This window comes from Bos javanicus, chromosome 18 (assembly GCF_032452875.1).
Source record: "Bos javanicus breed banteng chromosome 18, ARS-OSU_banteng_1.0, whole genome shotgun sequence".
In the NCBI taxonomy this organism is placed as follows: domain Eukaryota; kingdom Metazoa; phylum Chordata; class Mammalia; order Artiodactyla; family Bovidae; genus Bos; species Bos javanicus.
Genome location: NC_083885.1, coordinates 60,454,749 through 60,474,057, shown reverse-complemented (window position 1 = coordinate 60,474,057; position 19,309 = coordinate 60,454,749). Strand labels below are relative to the sequence as shown.

At 42.4% G+C, this 19,309-nt stretch overlaps 1 protein-coding gene across 12 annotated transcripts in view; it reads left to right on the top strand.

Moving 5' to 3' along the window:
* LOC133229647 (KRAB domain-containing protein 5-like) overlaps positions 1 to 11,067 on the top strand; it is a 33,216-nt gene extending 22,149 nt beyond the window's left edge. For 9 of the 12 annotated variants that reach the window (XR_009730602.1, XR_009730600.1, XR_009730598.1 and 6 more), the window contains 2 exons: positions 1,662 to 1,787; positions 3,834 to 4,382. Coding sequence is in view for 3 of the 12 variants with exons in the window: in XM_061386230.1 (XP_061242214.1) it covers positions 1,662 to 1,787; positions 3,834 to 3,838 (131 nt within the window). In the remaining 9 variants the exon portion in view is untranslated. Of the gene's footprint in view, positions 1 to 1,661; positions 1,788 to 3,833; positions 4,383 to 8,813; positions 8,910 to 10,644 lie in introns of those variants that run through there. The other 3 variants (XR_009730601.1, XM_061386227.1, XM_061386228.1) reach the window with 1 other exon arrangement.
* Positions 11,068 to 19,309: the final 8,242 nt, after the last annotated feature.

Sequence of the window (19,309 nt, the reverse complement as noted above, 5' to 3'; positions counted from 1 at the left end):
CCTTGGAAGGAAAGTTATGACCAACCTAGATAGCATATTCAAAAGCAGAGATATTACTTTGCCAACAAAAGTCCGTCTAGTCAAGGCTATGGTTTTTCCAGTGGTCATGTATGGATGTGAGAGTTGGACTCTGAAGAAAGCTGAGACCCGAAGAATTGATGCTTTTGAACTGTGGTGTTGGAGAAGACTCTTGAGAGTTCCTTGGACTGCAAGGAGGTCCAACCAGTCCATCCTAAAGGAGATCAGTCCTGGGTGTTCACTGGAAGGACTGATGCTAAAGCTGAAACTCCAATACTTTGGCCACCTCATGCGAAGAGTTGACTCATTGGAAAAAACCCTGATGCTGGGAGGGATTGGGGGCAGGAGGAGAAGGGGATGACAGAGGATGCGATGGCTGGATGGCATCACTCGATGGACATGAGTTTGCGTGAACTGCGGGAGTTGGTGATGGACAGGGAGGTCTGGCGTGCTGTGATTCACGGGGTCGCAAAGAGTTGGACACGACTAGCGACTGAACTGAACTGAACTGAACTTTGATATGGATTGCCTTTTGGCCTTATGGCCTCTATTGCTCTGTTTCCTTGGTAACTTGTAAAGTCTGGTCTTTTGATCTTTATCTGAAGAAGCTACGTTGTAATACAGTATAAATACTCACACAGAATTCAGTAAAGCACCCTTGTACCACCAGACTTGGGTCCCCATGTCCTTCTTTCTTTCTCTCTCTTTCTGGCTGATTCCCTGAAGCGCAGAGGCCTGCTCTGTAACCCAGGGAATATTAGCCTCTTTCCTTCTTTTACTTTCTTATCATCAACTCCAGACCACCAGGTTCCGTTCCATTAAAGTACCCCAACGATGGACCACCACAAAAGTCCCTCTAAAACTTCTACAAACTTTCATTAGTGTTGTCTCTGTGTATTTGTTTTATTAGTTCAATTCTAGGTCACACAAACTGAAGCAAAATTCAAGCTCTGCCATTTAATGAATGTTTGACAAAATAGTTGCAAAAAGGTAGAACTGCAATGGTGTTGATTTTATATTATTTATGTGGTGCATTCAACAGTAAAAAATTGTTAGAAAGACATAGAATATATACTAAATAAGTCAAACGGTTGTAGCTGCCCTGGGTACTATTCTATCAGACCTCTCAAATGTGCAAAACACTTACAATTCAATGTTTAAGTATGAATCTTTACTATTCTATTTCTTTGCAGCTCATGTAGTTCAAAATGGCTATTTAAGGAGCAGTTTTCTTCACATTACTAGTTACAATAAGCTTGTTAAAAATGTGGAGCATTGGCCCCACTCCAAAACTCTTGAATCAGAGTATGCTTTTTTTTAATGTCTCCTGTTTTCTTGATAGACAATTTATCCTGTTTCACAGGCTTATGACACTCAAAAATTAATATGCCAATGTTGATCCGATCATTTTATAATTTCTCTTCCAGATCACAATAGTTTGTGTAATGCTTTGTGGATCATATCTCATCCTCTTTTCTTGGGGTCGAAATGTGGTGGAAAATATTACTGTGTAAAAATGTTATTATTCTGTACCATCAGCCACACCACTAATCACAACCAGGTCTCTGAACTTGCTGTTTTCATCTTGGGTCACATGAGGAAGTCTTCCCATGGCCACACGGCATCTTTCCTTTGTATTTCAGGGACAGCTGACATTCTGGGATGTGGCCATAGATTTTGCTCAAGAGGAGTGGGAATGCTGGACCTCGGTCAGCAGGAATTGTACAGGGACGTGATGGTAGAGAAATATAGGAACCTGGCCTGCTTGGGTAAGGATGACTTCCTTCCAGAATCGCTTATCTACCATCAGGGTTTTGCTTCTTTTGTTCTAGACGGCCTCCTGAAATCTTTTTCTTCTTCCAATAATTTCAGGTCCTTGCTTTCTAGGGGGAAATGAGTATTTGTGATATTTGAAAGACAATTTTCACGAGTCATTATTATTCTAAACTACTTCTTCCTTGATGTAATCTGTTGCCTTCATTCTTTTTGTTTGTTTGTTTACTTTTTAATTGAAGGATAATTGCTTTACAGAATTTTGCTGTTTTTCTGTCAAACCTCAACATGAAACAGCCATAGGTATACATGTATCCCCTCCCTTTTGAATATCCCTCGCATCTCCCTCCCCATCCCACTCCCTGTGCTGTTTGAGTTTCCTGACACGCACAGCAAATTCCCTTTGGATATCTATTTTTACATGTGGTAATGTAAGTTTCCATGTTACTCTCTCCATACATCTCACCCTCTCCTCCCCTCTCCCCATTTCCATAAGTCTATTATCTATGTCCGTTTCTCCAATGCTGTTCTGCAAGTAAATTCTTCAGTACTGTTTTTTTCTAAATTCCATATATATGTGTTAGTATATGATATTTCTATTTCTCTTTCTGGCTTACTTCACTCTGTATAGTAGGCTCGAGGTTCATCCACCTCGTTAGAACTGACTCAAATACGTTCCCCTTTATGGCTGAGTAATATTCCATTGTGTACTATGTACCACTGCTTCTTCTGCCTTCATTCTTGTTGTTTGTTATTCAGTGGCTAAGTTGTATGGAACTCTTGGATCCCATGGAATGCAGCAAGCCAGGCTTCCCTATCCTTCGTCAACGCCTGGAGTTTCCTCAAATTCATCTCCACTGAGTCAACAAAGCTGTTCAACCATCTCACCCTCTGTCACTCCCTTCTCCTTTTGCTTTCAATCTTTCTCAGCATCAGGATCTTGCCAATGAGTTGGTTCAGCACACACAGAGACCAAAGTATTGCGGCTTCAGCCTCAGCGTCAGTCCTTCCTATGAATATTCAGGATTGATTTCCTTATGGTTGACTTGTTTCAGCTTCTTGAGTCCAAACGACTCTTAAGAGCCTTTTCCCACACCACAATTTGAGCTATCAGTTCTTTGGCGCTCAGCCTTCTTTATCATCCAACTATCACATCCGTATGTGACTACTAGAAAAACCATAGCTTTGACCATTTTGACGTTTGTGTGCAAAGTGATATCCTGCTTTTGAATATGCTGTCTAGATTGGTCATAGCTTTTCTTCCAAGGAGCAACTGTCTTTGAATTTCAGGGCTGAAATCACCATCCGCAGTGATTTTGGAGCCCTCTGTCACTGTTTCTGTGTTGGCATCTATTTGAACTAAGTGATGGGACTACATGCCATGATCTTAGTTTTCTGAATGTTGAGTTTTCTGCCAGCTTCTTTCACTCTCCGTTTCATCCCCATTAAGAGCCTCTTTAGCTCCTTTCCGCTTTCTGCCACTAGAGTGGTATCATGTGCATATCTGATATTTCTCCTGGCAATCCTAATTTCAGGTTCTACTTCATCCAGCATGGCTTTGGCTGGATAATGTACTCTGCATAGAAGTTAAATAACAGGGTGACAATATACAGCTCTGAGGTCTTCCTTCCCTATTTGAAACCAGTCCATTGTTCCGTGTTTGGTTCTAACTGTTGCTTCATGACCTGCATACCCTTCATTCTGGACTAGTGGTGATTCTATAAATTCTCTGGCATCAAATAGCGCCAACCTCCCCTTAAAACCAGATTTCCTCTACCTGCTTTAACCTCAGTAGAGCTTGAGTACAATTTCAGAATCTGGATTTTATGCATTTGTATTTTAAAGGTGCTTTCAATAAAGTCTTTGGGGAAATCCTTTTTTTTTTTTTTTTTTTTTTTGGCTATTTTAACCTTCTACCTTGACTTCTCTTCTTACCTTAACACATACTGGATTGGAAACAGATGAATCACCACCAAAACACATATTCCTTTTTCTGATGAACATGTCTTGTGTTCTCTCAGCTGGATCTGGTCATCTTTCAGGATGAAGTGAAGGATGCCTGGACTGTAAATCAAATGGAGAAAACAGCAATACACCCAGGTACATGTCAGTGGACGGAGCAGATGACTCAGATGAAAGCGATGAGTATCATGGAGGAAGCAATACTTTGTCATGTGGTTTGGGAAGATCTACTTCAACGGAAATGATTTTGGATTAGCCTTGGTTTATTTCTGTCCCTGTCATAGAGGGTCATCTCTTGACCCCTTCTTGATTCTTTTTATCATTTATGTATTTCTCTGCAGTGATTAATTTTCACATTCACAGTGAGGACAAGAATTCTTGTCTTGGCCTGGGACAAATGGCATGACCTGATGGCTTCTCCACTGAGCCACTGAGGAGGTTTCAGGGAAAACTGTGTGGATTTCTGAGTAACTATATTAAGCCCTTTTAAATCTTAATGTGTGGATGGAGTCGTGAACAAACTGCCAAACTTATGGGAATACTGAGGACAGATATTATTTGTTTCTACCCTATAATTTCCAATCCTTGGAAACTACATGTATGATTTAATAAATTTCATCCTCAAATTATTTCTTCACTGCTTAAGACACCTCCCTTAAATGGGCAAATGCAAACCTGAATTTTACTTCAAAATTAGTTTTTTAGATGAACTAACATTAAATATGTTAAGTGTATTTACCCTAGTTCCTCAATGATAAAATACTCTCAAGAGTCTTCTCCAGCACACAATTTGAAAGCCTCAATTATTCAGTGCCCTGCCTTCTCTATGGTCCAAATCTCAAACGACTTGGAAAGACCATAGTTTAGACTAGATGGACTTTTGTTAGCAATTGATGTCTTTGCTTTTTACTACACTAAGTTTGTTATAGCCTTAAAGAGGCAAGCATCTTTTGATTTCATGGCTGCCGTCACCGTTCACAGTGATGTTAAAGCCCAGGAAGAGAAAATCTGGCACTGTTTCCACTTTTTCCCGCTATTTCCTATGAAGTGATAGGACTGGATGTCATCATCATAGTTTTTTTAATGATGAGTTTTCAGCCAGCTTTTTCATTCACCTCATTCACCCTCATCAAGAGGCTCTTTCGTTCCTCTTCACTTTCTGCCAGTCGTGTAAAATCATCTGCGTATCTGAGGTTGTTGCTGTTCATCCAGGCCAGCTTGACTCTAACACTAAAGAAGCCTTTTCTAAAAGCAGATCTCTGAGCCTGGGTGAAACAAAGGCAGCTATTCAGAAGCCACCAGCTGTTTCCTACTTGGTAACTGCTGAGGAGCTGGGGCTGGTTGGGGCGTGGGGATGGGGGGGTGGGCGGTGGTGTGAGAGGCTGCCATCCGCCATTTTTGTTCAGACTTTGTTTCTTGAATATACTGATTCATAGAGGGTGTGACTTAGTGATCAGTGAGCTCCCTCATCCATTCAGCAGTCAGGGTATGATGGGCTTGTGTCTCTATGTTTGTTGTTGTTCACTCACTCACTCTTGTCCAACTTTTGAGACCCATGGACTGTAACACGCCAGGTTTCCCATTCCTTCACCATCTGGAGTTTGCTCAAAATCATCTCCATTGAGATGGCGATGCCATTTAAACCTCTGGTCTTCTGTCGTCCCCTTGGAATTAGGATGTGAACAATCAAGGAAGAAGGATTGTCCCCAGATAGCTAGATGCATATGAAAGAAATGATTTCAATAAGTCCAGATGCTTCCATTTTCCCATACATAGTGAAAGTGAAAGTGAGCTCAGTCGTGTCCGACTGTTTGCGACCCCGTGGACTGCAGCCCACTAGGCTCCTCTGTCCGTGGGATTCTCCAGGCAAGAATACTGGAGTGGGTTGACATTTCCTTCTCCAGGGGATCTTCCTGACCCAGGAATTGAACCCGGGTCTCCTGCATTGCAGGCAGGTGATTTACCAAGTGAGCTATGAGGGAAGCCCCATACATAGACGATCACTAAATCTCTTCATGTGAGAGATGTTTTTCCCTTGCATTAATTGTCACTTTTAATATTCAGATTACCTGCCCCTTGCTGCAAAATTGTATATAGTGTGGCTCCTGTCTTGCCTCCTCAGCTGTCTTGCAGTCACCTGACACTGTGTCTCCTGGGCTCACATTTCCACAAAATAAAACCTAACTCTCAACGTTCAGGCCACGTGTATCTTTTTTTTTTTTTTTTAGCCTTTGTTATGTCACTTAGTACTTAACACAGATCATTATTTCCTTTGTTGGTCATCAGGTATGCATTTAAGACATCATTTTCACAGACATTTCTCCATTCTCTTGCGCACTTTTGGACTTCCAAGGTGGCAGTAGGACTAAAGAGTCTAAGTGACAATGCAGGAGGCCTAACAGACCTGGGCGTCATCCCTGGGTCAGGAATATCCCCTGGAGGAGGAAATGACACTCCACTCCAGTATTCTTGCCTGCAAAATCCCATGGAGAGAGGAGCTGGTGGGCTAGAGTCCAAAGGGTCGGAAAGACTCAGACATCACTGAGCGTCTAGGCACACACATTTTTAACCCAATGTTCACTGCTGTCCCTGCTTTATTTCCAAAGAAAGCTGTGAAGGTCAAGAGAAACAAATCAAAATTTTACATGATCTCCTGCTCCTTCTGCTTCTGTAACTCAGCTTGCTCCTTGCAAAGTCTATATCACATAGGTCTCAAAAAGTGGGGACTCACAATACTTGGAACTGGAGCTTATCTCACTCACCCTTGTCCTGCCCTTTGGAATCACCCTAGCCCCTGCAAACCTGCAAACCTGCAAATCATGCCTGTCCATGTATGAAAACTCTGTAACCCCTTTGTTCAGGGCTCAGAGCTTGGAGTGTTAACTCCTCTGGGCCCACCGGTGTAATGAACCTGAGTTCTCCAACTCTCTGAGTGTGGTGCTTAGTTTCTCAAGTACTGGTTTCTGCAACATTTCTGGAGACCCCAGCGAGATTCCAACTACACTGGCCCCTTGAGCCGCCGGACTGGTGGCTCAGCCAGGTCAGAGCAGAGGACCCTGAGACAAACAAGGAGGCATGATACCTGATAGTATTCTCGGTGCTCTTTTGGAACGGTGCTCTAACTCTCTGGATGGCTGAGCCCTGACCAGACTCATTGAAGGGACAGACCAACTCACCAGGAATGGCCACAGGATCAGGTAAAGGCCTGGGGCCAGTCCCAAGTCAGGAGGTCTTAATCCAATGTGTAGAAGAGGAGACTGATCACCTCCTTGGAGCTCCCAGGAAGGGAGCATCAGATAGGGAGACCTGGGGACTCAGGAGAGGGGGGTATTGTGACAACCTCTGAGTGATTGTGTATGCATGATTGCTGATTGAATGCAGTGAAAGTGAGCTTCACAGTCCACGGCCTTCGGAGACTGAGGGGGCCCAAAACCTGGGGTCTGTGATGACCTCATGAGGCTGGAAGGATGTGCCAGCCTCTTGGGGATCTGATCCCTCCCTGTGAGGCTGGTCCAGTTTGGGAGTTTGTACCGACCTGCCAATATTAAGAGGAATCTTAAATCTCCCTCAAGAGAGTGGCCAGGTGGAGGAAAAATGAATGTGAATGAGACTCTTGACCAGCACTCCAGCATTAGGGCTGCCAGACGAGACAAGGGACTTTACCCTCTCTGTACATGAGGAAATCACACTGCACTGGGGGTCCTCACACAAACAGTTGGGCCATGTCAGTGCCCAGTCGCATTCCTGTACAAACCACTGGATCCAGTGGTCATGGGACGGCCACCATGCCTCCGAGCATTATCTGCCACTGTGATTCTGGCCAGAGAAGCAGATAAGCTTACACTAGGACAAAGTGTAAATGTAAAGGTTCCCCATGCTGTTACTGCCCTGATGAACAGGGCACACAAGTGGCTGGCCAACTCCAGGACGATTCACTATCAAGAACTGCTTTGCAGAAACTCACGGGTCCAGCTCAAGACTGTGTGGACACTGCAACCCACCAATTTTTACCTACAGAAGCAGAAACCCCGATCATAACTGTGAGGAGTTCATAGATGAGATTTACTCGAGCAGGCTGCACCTGATGGGCATTCCCTTCTAGAACCCAGAACTGGAACTGTTCACTGACGGAAGCAGTATCATCCAAGATGGGCAGCACAAAGCAGGCTCTGGCATAACAACAACTGATGAGATAGTGAAGGCTGAGGCCTGCCACAAGGGTGGTCACCACCTCGGGCTGAGCTATGGGCACTCTCCCAGGCACTATGGCACGCCGAAGGGAAAGGAGTCAAATTCTATACCGAGGCAAGTTACGCCTTTGCTTCTTTACCTGTACATGGAGCCATTTATAAAGAAAGGGGACTATTGACAGCAGAGGGAAAGGAGATTAAAAAAAAAAAAAAGAAAGAAAGAAATCTTCAGCTGTTAGAAGCAGTCTGGAAGCCTTCCCAAGTGGCAGTCATCCATTGTAAGGGCCATCAGCGAGGAACTGATCCAGTCAGCAATGGGCATCGGACAGCGACTAGGCAGCCAAGGAGGTGGCGACCCACCCGAGCCCCACAGTGGGCCCCGAGGCAATCTTTAAGGTCCTCTTGGCACCAGAATTACCTCCATCCCCAAGGTTTACCAAGGAAGAAGATCAATGGGCACTAAATGAGGGAAGAATAAAAGGAGGGCTGCTGGAGCTCCCAGATCAAAGACTCTGTCTCCAGCAATACAGAAATCCAGCTGGTAAAACATCATGAGAAAACTTGTTTAGGAAAAACTGTGCTGGAGAGCTTACTGGGCCACTGCTATTTTGTTCCTAAGCTCCCAGCCCTGTGTGTGCAGATCAATGCTACCTGTGTGACTTGTGCACAGAACAACGCCAGGCAAAGACCAAGACCCAACTCAGGGGTGCTCTCTACCATGATGTTAGACAACTATAGGAAGTATTTGAGGAAATCTTTTTCTAGGCTGTCTTAACATCCTACCATGCATTCTCTTCTCACCTGGATACATATTAGATTGAAAAGTGATGAATCTCTAGCAAAATAAATATTCCGTTCTCTGATTAACAGGTCTTGTGGTCTCTAAGGTGGACCTGGTCACTTTTCTGGAGCAAATGAAGGATCCCAGGAATGTAAGCAGAATTGAGACAATGGCCATGTACCCAGGTACGTGTGAATGGATGGAGCCAATGACTCAGGTGAGAGGTCCAAGCATCAGTGAAGAAGTCATTCTTTGTCATGTGTTTTTGGAAGATCTGCTTCATTGGAAACGATTTTGGAGAAGTCTGGATTTATTTCTGTTTCTGTCATAGATGGCTATCACCTGCTGCCTTCTTCCTGTTAAACCATGACGAAATCTTGTCTGGTGATTACCTTTCTCTTTCACAGTGAGAACTAAAATGCTCTTCTTAGCTTGTGACAACCTGCATGAACTGGTTGCTGTTTCATTTCTTGAGAGTCCTAATGAAACTGTGCACATTTCTGAGTAACTATGATGTTCCATTTATCAAATATCAGGTCTTTCTATAAAGATACTCATATTGGAGAGAAGACTTAGAATTGTAGTGAATATGGTAAAGTTTCTAATCAGTCTTCAGAGCTTATTGAACAGCAGACTATTCCAAATCCACAAAAAGAAAACAAGTGTAAGGAATGTATAAAAGTCTTTACTCACTCATCCGATCTAAGTAGCAATTGGATGATTCATGCAGATCGGAAACCTTTTAATTGTACAATTTGGCAAAGCCTTTAGTAACAGTTCACATCTTAGGCACCATCAGTGAATCCATACTGGCCAGAAATCTTATAAACTTATAAATGTAAGGAGTGTGGCAAAGTGTTTATCTATTGCTCAAATCTTAATCGACATCAGCAAATTCATACTGGGGAGAAACCTTATAAATGTGCAAAGTGTGGCAAAGCCTTTTATCAGAACTCAAATCTTACTTAACATCAGCGAATTTATACTGGAGAGAAAACTTCTAAATGTAAGGATTGCTTCAAAGCCATCCAGCAGATGTCAAGTTTTTCTCAACATCAGTGAATTCATAGTGGAGATATACCTTACAAATGTGTGGAATGTGGCAAAGCCTTTATCTGTTGCTCAAATCTTACTGAACATCAGCGAACTCATACTTGGAAGAAACCTTAGAAATGTACAGAATGTGGCAAAGCCGTTACCAATAGCTCAGGTCTTTCCCAACATCAGAGGATTCATACTGGGGAGAAACCATGCAAATGCAAAGAAGGTGGCAAAGCCTTAGCCAGAGCTCAAATTTTTCTAAATATCAGCAAATTCATACTGGAGAGAAACCTTACAAATGTAAGCAATGTGGCACAGCCTTTAGTCAGAGCAGTGATCTCACTCAACACCTGAGAGCACACACTGGAGACAAGCCCTAGTAATGAGACAAGTGATGGAAGAGGTTTGTCCTAAATGTACATCAGAAAGCATGAGAGCTTATACAAGAAACATATGGAAATAATGTAACAAATATGTACAAATGTATTTCATCAAAACGTAAATCTAAATACATATCAGAGACTGAAAACTAGTAAGGATTTCATCAATCCTGTTTTCTGAAGTTCCTCTGAAGGAGAATTATTATGGAGAGTAATGTATAATTAAAACACATAGAAAGTGAACATGTTAGTATGGTCACAAGATGAAGGGTTGATGGTTAGAAAGTTACAGTTATTAGCAATGTATCCTGTTTATAATGACATGATTTGAGATTATTTGAGAATTAATGTAATTCAACTATGAAATCCATATTGTGCTTCATTTTTAGTGTGTATGCAAATGTAGATTTTTTTCTTTTTTTTTATGGTTTGTACTTTAGAGATAAGAGAAGCCCTTCTATATTGTGTTGTAACCATTTCTATCTATTCTCCATTACAGAATGGAACCGGAATGTAAAATGTACAATGAACATCTAATTGCAGGTGTTTGTCTTTGATGTCAAATGTCCCTAGAGGTCACCATGATGTAAGTGGTCATGAACTCTTTGCATGTATTAAAGTACAACAGCGGTTGGTTCTAAATTTTCAATAGTTATATCACTGAATTTGTGAAGATGACACAATAACAGTTCACTAAAATATTGTTGTATCATCATAACATCAACACAAGTCATGAATATTAGTTGACAATGTTGAAATATATCTTCTGTGGTAACCTAGAAATGTACGGGAAACGCTTTCTAGAAAAAGCATATAGTGTATGGCCATATTTCCTAAGTGTTTGCTAACCTCTGTTGTGTAAACCATAGAAATCACAATTTTCATATTATTATATCAGAAAAATAAATCTTTCTCTATGCTTGTAGTCTGTATTTTAATTAAGGATCACACAGTGGATTGTAAAAGATTATAACGTGTGAAATTGTAAAATGTCAAATATGTATGAAATTAATACATGTATGGGCTTCCATGGTGGTTCAGACAGTAAAGAATACACCTGCAATGCATGAAACCTGGGTTCGATTCCTGGGTTGGGAAGATCCCCTGGAGAAGGAAATGGCAACCTACTCCAGTATTTTTGCCTGGAGAATCCACATGGACAGAGGAGCCTGGCAGGCTACAGTCCATGGGGTCGCAAAGACTCAGACACAACTGAGTGACTAAGCACACAGTTAATAAAAATGAATGGTGTTTAGTATTTCGGTTGCTTGTAATCAATGAAATGTTAACCCACCACCAACATTAACCTCTCCCACCTTATTTAAAGTTATAAAGAAGAGATTATAACAAACTATCTGGTAGCACAGAGAGCTGGTATCTGTAGAAATTAGTTCCTTAGTGGCTTTAAACCTTTAATACTTTCATATATTTTTCCCCATATCTATGTTGTATCACCTCTCCCATTTTGTAACTACTTGGACATTGTGAGAATTCTAATAAGAAGGATCATGCAGAGTATTGTTGAGAGCTTACCTGAACTGCTCCTTGCTGTTACTGCCTCAGCATCTGTGTGTGGAGCAGGCAGCCTGCAAGTGTTAAACTCACACCAGCCAGTCCTCTGGACACTTGCATTAGATGACTACCTTCCTTGTGATTAGCGGTTTTGCCAACCCCAGGTTCCACTTAACAGGCCCCCTTAAATGAAATGCTCACAGAGCTCACCAGAATCCTGCTGGTCTTGGTTTGAACTGAGCAATCCACACTCAAAATGGGGAACACACAGCACTTCACCCAGGGTCACTTATAAAGGCCTGAACCCCAAGTACTGCAACTTTGTCTGCCTGGTTCTAGCCTTGACCTCCCTCAGGGTGCCCTTTTTGTTAATTGTTTCAGGTCCTTGTAATAAATTCACCTACTTCCAATTCCTTGTGTTCTGCTGTTTAACTGAGACTTTTCAGTGACTTGTATAGGCTTATTTAAGAAGTTCTTGATTCTTTGAAGCCTAGCTTGAAGGAATTTGAGCATGACCTTCCTAGCCTGTGAGATGAATGCAATTGTGTGGTAGTTAGGACATTCTTTGTTGTTGCCCTTCTTTGGGATTGGAATGAACACTGACCTTGTCCAGTCCTGTGGCCCCTGCTGAGTTTTTCAAGTTTGGTGGCATATTGAGTGCAGGGCTTTCACAGCATCATCTTTTAGGATTTGAAATAGCTCAGCTGGAATTTCATCACCTCCACTAGCTTTGTTGGTAGTGAAGCTTCCTAAGGCCCACTTGACTTCACACTGCAGGATGACTGGCTCTAGGTGAGTGATCACACCCTCATGGTTCCATCCCCAAGAAAAAGAAAGGCAAAATTGGTTGTCCGAGGAGGCCTTACAAATAGCTGAAAAAAGAAGAGAAGCGAGAGACAAAGGAGAAAACAAAAGATCTATCCATCTGCTGAATATGGGGCCAGAGTCCTAAAAGTGAGTCCTCGTCATAGCTGTGCCTCAAACTATATGGATGGAAGCGCTGCTAGTGAGCATGAGGTTTCTACAAACATAAGTCGAGAATGCCAAATTGGAAGTACAGCAGGCCTCTTCCTCTGGTAGTGCTGTTAGTGGATCAGAGGAGGCTCTCTGTCTCAACTCCTTAGATATTCTTTCTCTGGAATCTGTGAGAATGAACTGGAAGGATTGGCGCTAATAGTTGAAGGACTAAAATCACTTTTTCCTTGCTGGGCGGCCCTTCCCCACTTTTGCTACACTCAGAAGGGACATCTTGGTTGTTGTTCATCCCTTTATGACTCACCCCTTCTATTGCACTCAGGATTGTACTCAGGAATATCCACAAGTACACGGAAGATGGATACTTCCCCTAATAGTTCTAACTTGGGAAGCATTCCAGAAGGCTACTCTGTTGCACTCTGGGTGGCATGACAGGAAGAGTAGAAATCGAATATTTTAATGATGGACATTAATTAATGATGGACATTAATTAATTAATGATGGATGTTAATGACTGGACCTTAATCTGGGATGCCATCAGGTCTACACTTGGTGCATATTCACCCCACCTCAGTGGTAGAACCAGAAAGGACAGATAAGGCACCTGTGTCGGTAAGGGACAGACTAAGTCCAACCAGAGAAGGAAAGCTTCAGTGGAAATTCTGTCTCCACCCCCATCTAGAGCAGGTAGACATGCCTCCGATGGAAAAAAGCCACAGCTGTGGATGCCTCTTTTTTCTCACAGATGGGAGCTAACGGCTCCAGAACCACTCCTTTAAAATATATTTAAAATACTGTAACAGGTTTTATACCCAGAGTTTTTAAAAGACACGCCTGATCTTCTATGATACTGAATAGTCATGGTAATCCTTTTGAAGATGGGGAGCACTGGCCAGCTGAAGTCTCTTTAATTATGATACTGCTTTACAACTGGAATGGTTCTGTAGAAAACAAGGGAAATATGTAGAAGTGATATACGTGTTGCTCTTTATCTCTCTTCAAGACATGCCAGACTTATTTCCTAAGGGTACAGATTTGGGTGTGAAACCTTCAGATCCCTCCTGTCCTCTTACTTTGCCCCTGGATCCAGGGTCCCAACTAAACAGGCTGAGAATCAGGGCACCCTTCCAGAAGAGGTTGCCTCACTCTTGGTAGAAATTCAAACAGTCACGGTTGTGATCAAGACTATTTAGAGGACCCAAAAAGTACATAGAAGCCTTTATGGGACAAACTTTATTTTATGAGCTTATTGGAGAGATGTAATGTATGTCTTGGGGCAGATGCTGATGCCTGATTTGAGAGCTTGAGTTTGAGGGGAAGCTACTACTTTTGGAGATGAATGGCTTGAAGGCAAGGGGAAAGAAGGAACACGAAATAGCCCTCCTCTCTACTGAGACCCAAGGAGTTCCCATAACAGAGCCACTTTGTCGGATGTATTCTTGAAGGACTTAAGCTAGGGCACGCTAAGCCTTCCAACTATGCTAAGTTGGCTCACATAGAACACGAATGAAGTAAACTCCTGGTAAAGTCCTAGATAGACTACAGGAGGGTCTCTGCAAGTTTACTGATATTTGTTCATCCTGAAAGTGCAGAAGGAGGAGTAATCTTAAAGGATAGATTTCTCACCCAGTCGGCTCCAGATATCTGCCTACATTATGAAAACAGTCATTTGGATCAAATCAGTCTTTAGAAAAACTGTTAAAGCTGGCTCAGACAGTATATTACAACAGAGAATACAAGGAGGAAAATAAGAGGCAAAAAAGAACCAGGCCAAAGAATGAAGTCCCCACAATGACTGTTAGATCTGCTTTGAAACAGCCTAAGGAACAATGGCCAGAGGAACCCAATGAAAAGGGATAGACATGTTATTATTGTGCCAAGGAGGGACATCTCAAGCGGGATTACCCTCAGTTGTCTAAGCCACCCCTGGCTCCATGTCCATGTCCGTGTCTGCAAAGGACCACACTGGAGGAGATACTGCCCTATGAGGCATAGCGCCCAGGGGTCGGGCTCTCAAAGCAATCGGGACTGAAGGTGCCTGAGGGTTCCCACAGAAGCTCCCACCCTAATTACACCTAAGGAACCCTGGGTATTAATAACTGTGGGAGGCCAATCCATCTATTTCCTTTTGGACACTGGGGCAACTTTCTCTGTGTTCACTCAAGCCCCTGGTCCACTTTCCTCCCCATCCATTACCATAGTGGGACTGCCTGGATAAGCCCAAGGATCATATAGTGGATTGTAAAAGGTTTTATGTTGATTATGTGTGAAATTAATATATTAATAAAAGTGGGTGCTGTTTAAGTGTTTAGGTTGATGTGTAATGAACAAAACATTAATCCACCACCAACATTAACTTTTCCAACAAACGTAAGGTTTCAGGGAAAAGATTGGAATAATAAAACCATTTGGTATCACATTGGGATGGCATCTGTAGAAATTAGCTTACTTACTGGTCTTAAACCTCAAATAATTTCCTATATTTGTCATCATTTCTCTATTGTACCTTTTCCCCCTCTCTGTAACTACAGGGACATTGTGACAGTTCTAATAAGAAGGATCATACAGAGTACTGTTGAGAGTTTCTCTGAACTGCTCCATACTGTTGCTGCCACAGCATCTGTCTGGGAGCAGGCAGCCTCCAGGTCCTTGAGCTCACACCAGCCAGTCCTGTGAGCACCTGCGCTAGATGACCCCTTCCTTGAGATCAGCGGTTTTGTGGAACCTCAGGTTCTACTTCACAGGCCCACCTCTTCAATGACAACCTCAGAGAGCTCACCAGAATCCTGCTCATCTTGGTCTGAATTGACCAATCCACCCTCAGCCTGGGGAGTCCAGAGCACTTCACCCAGGATCACTTATAAAGACCTGAACCCCGAGTACTGGAGATTTCTCTGCCTGGTTCTAGCCTTGATACCAACCTCCCTTGGTTCTAACCTCTCTTGGGGCCCTCTTGGCTTGCTGTGGACCTTGCTTTACAGGACCTAGAGTCATAAACTCACCTCCCTCATATCCAGTGTGAAGTTTTGTTGAACTGAGACATTCCACAGACTGCCACAGTCTCATTTTAACAAGTGCAAATTTTGAAAAGTCACAAGAACTATAATTAAAAGCCATGTTGTTAATATTATGAACGAATAATCATAAAATTTTACACTATATATTTCTTAGTACATGTTTCTTGTCTATGCTTAAAGAAACTTCTTCCCATGGCTTTGACATACGTTGAATGAAATATATAATAAATATATGAAGGTTTACATTAGCACTGAGAAAGCTAAGAATGAAGAGTGTGTCTGTATACATATTTGTACACTGGTCTTTTGAAGAATTTAGAAACATTAGATCAATATTGATATTTTTAACCTTTTTATTATTTACTAAGAATTCAGAAAGGGCAGATTTTAAATTTTGGTCTACTTTAAATTGAGTTCGTTTTCCCAAAACTTCATGAATCTATATTTTTAAGAAAACTCCATTCTGCTTTAAGTTTTAGTTTTTTAAGTAACTTCCATACTGTTCTCTTTAGTGACTGCAGCAGTTTGCATTCCCAGCAACAGTGTAGGACGGTTCCCTATTTGCCACACCCTCTCTAGAATTTATGATCCTATTTGCAGGCTCTTTGATAATGGTCATTCTGACTGGTGTGGGGTGTGATCTCATTGTAGTTTTGATTTCCATTTCTCAAATAGTTAGCAATGTTGAGCATCTTTCCTGTGCTTGGTGGCCATCTAAATGTCTGGATAATTGAATTCTTCTGTCCATTTTTTGATTGGGTTGTTTGTTTCCTTGAAATTAAGCTTTTTGATATTTAAAATCAGTTTTTGATATTATTATTTAAAGTCAATTTGATACTAGGGCCTTCCCTGATGGCTCAGTTAGTAAAGAATCCGCCTGCAATGCAGGAGACACTGGTTTGATTCCTGGGTCAGGAAGATCCACTGGAGAAGGGATAGGCTATCCATTCCAGTATTCTTGGGCTTCTCTTGTGGCTGAGCTGGTAAAGAATCCTCCTGCAATGAGGGAAACCTGGGTTCGATCCCTGGGTTGGAAAGATCCCCTGGAAAAGGGAAAGCCTACCCACTCCAGTATTCTGGCCTGGAGAATATTATGGACTAGGCCAGTCCCAAAGAAAGGACTTCCTTGGTGGCATCCCAAAGAAAGGCAATGCCAAAGAATGTTCAAACTACTTCACACTTGCATTCATCTCACAGGCTAACAAAGTAATGCTCAAAATTCTCCAAGCCAGGCTTCAGTAGTATGTGAACCGTGAATTTCCAGATGTTCAAGCTGGGTTTAGAAAAAGCAGATGAACCAGAGATCAAATTGCCAACACCCCTTGGATCCTAGAAAAAGCAAGAGAGTTCCAGAAAAACATCTACTTTTGCATTATGGACTACACCAAAGCCTTTGACTGTGTGGATCACAACAAACTGGAAAATCCTTAAAGAGATGGGAATACCAGACCACCTGACCTGCCTCCTGAGAAATCTGTATGCAGGTCAAGAAGCAACAGTTAGAACAGGACATGGAACAACAGACTGGTTCCAGATCAGGAAAGTAGTACGTCAAGGCTGTATAGTCACCCTGCTTATTTAACTTAAATGCAGAGTACATCATGTGAAATGCTGGGCTGGATGAAGCACAAGCTGCCATCAGGATTGCCAAGAGAAATATCAATAACCTTAGATATGCAGATGACACCACCCTTATGGCAGAAAGTGAAGAGGAACTAAAGAGCCTCAAAAGAGAAGAAAAAGCTGGCTTAAAACTCAACATTCAGAAAACTAAGATCATGGCATCTGGTCCCATCACTTCATGGCAAATAGATGGTGAAACAGTGTCAGACTTTATTTTGGGGGGCTCCAAAATCACTTCAGATGGTGACTGCAGCCATGAAATTAAAAGATGCTTGCTCCTTGGAAGAAAAGCTATGACCAACCTAGACAGCATATTAAAAAGTAGAGACATTACTTTACCGACAAAGGTTGGTATAGTCAAAGTTTTGGTTTTTCCAATAGTCACGTATGGATGTGAGACTTGGACTATAAAGAAAGCTGAGCACCAAAGAATTGATGCTTTTGAACTGTGGTGTTGGAGAAGACTCTTGAGAGTCCCTTGGACTGCAAGGAGGTCCAACCAGTCCATCCTAAGGGAAATCAATCCTGAATGTTCATTGGAAGGACTGATGTTGAAGCTGAAACTCCAATACTTTGGCCACCTGATATGAAGAGCTGACTCATTAGAAAAAACCCTTATGCTGGGAATGATTAAAGGCAGGAGAAGAAGGGGATGACAGAGGATGAGATGGTTGGATGGCATCACCGACGCGATGGAGATGAGTTTGAGTGTGCTGTGGGAGTTGGCGATGGACAGGGAGGTCTGATATGCAAAGAGTGAGACAGGACTGAACGATTTTCACTTTGATATTATAGTCAGCGTTTGCCAGGGATTGCAAAGATGGGGCTATGAATATTCTGAATCTAGAGAACTTCCAGGACCATGAAATAATCTGTGTAAAACTGCCATGATGGACACATATTATTATACATCAGCCCAGACTCATAGTATGCAAACGCTACGTAGATGGTGCTGCTAGTCTAAAGAATTCGCCTGCCAATGCAGGAAACACAGGTTCGATCCCTAGGTTACAAAGATCCCCTAGAGAAAGGGATGGCTCCCTGCCGGGGTCCAGCCCCGGCTGATCCAGGGTATTCGAAGGAGAGATGGCATAGGCGACCTATTTATTTAAATATTTATCAAAGATATAAAGAGTAATAGGATGAGGATAGCTCAGTGAGGAAACTCAGTGGAGAAAAGCGGCTGAAATAAGGATAGCTCAGTAGGAAAATTCAGTGAAGAAAAGAGGCTGAGTAGCTTGGTTTACGCGGGAGACCAATAAAACTTCAAGACAAGAAGTTTGCACCACTTACATAGGCCACAGGCGTCCTTCCGTTCTCCCGAAGGAGAGGAGACACTGAGGCCTCCCCGGTCAGATCTTAGAAGCCCAGGCATAGTTAGCAAGCATGGCGGGTTCCACGCTCCAGATGGAGACTCAGCCAGAATTTGGGAGAGAGCGCGACATGGGGAGACCAAGTTTGGGTGAACAAGGCCCACACTTTATTTTCCAAAGTAGTTTTTATACCTTAAGTTATGCATAGAGGATAATGGGGGAAGGGGTAGAGTCATGCAGCAAGCCAGGCTTTCTTCCTGAAAACTTATCATATGCAAAAGCTTAGGTGATTTGCATCATCTTCTGGCCCGGAGGCCTATTAACATTTTAAGACCTTTTCTTCAGAAAACTTATTTTTCTCTAAAGGTGATTGGTCAGGAGCCACCCTCCAAAAGCATTAGATAAAGTTGCATTCCTACAGAGCAAAGGTGTGGTGGGCTATAACAAGAAAAAGAATTAACTCAAGGGTCCCAGGTTACAAACATTAAAGCTACTACTTACACCAATTATATTAATCAATACACTGCCAGGGACACAGCAGGTAAGGGATATGGAAACTTAGCAGCAAACATTGGCCCAACAAGTGAAAATCCCTTCACCAATACAATTTCTAATCAATCTTTTAACTACTCAAAAGAATCTGTGTTTAGACAGTTTAGAACATCTCCTGCCTCTCACAGTTGGGAGGCTCTGAACAATCACATGTGGCCGGAAAAACCTATTC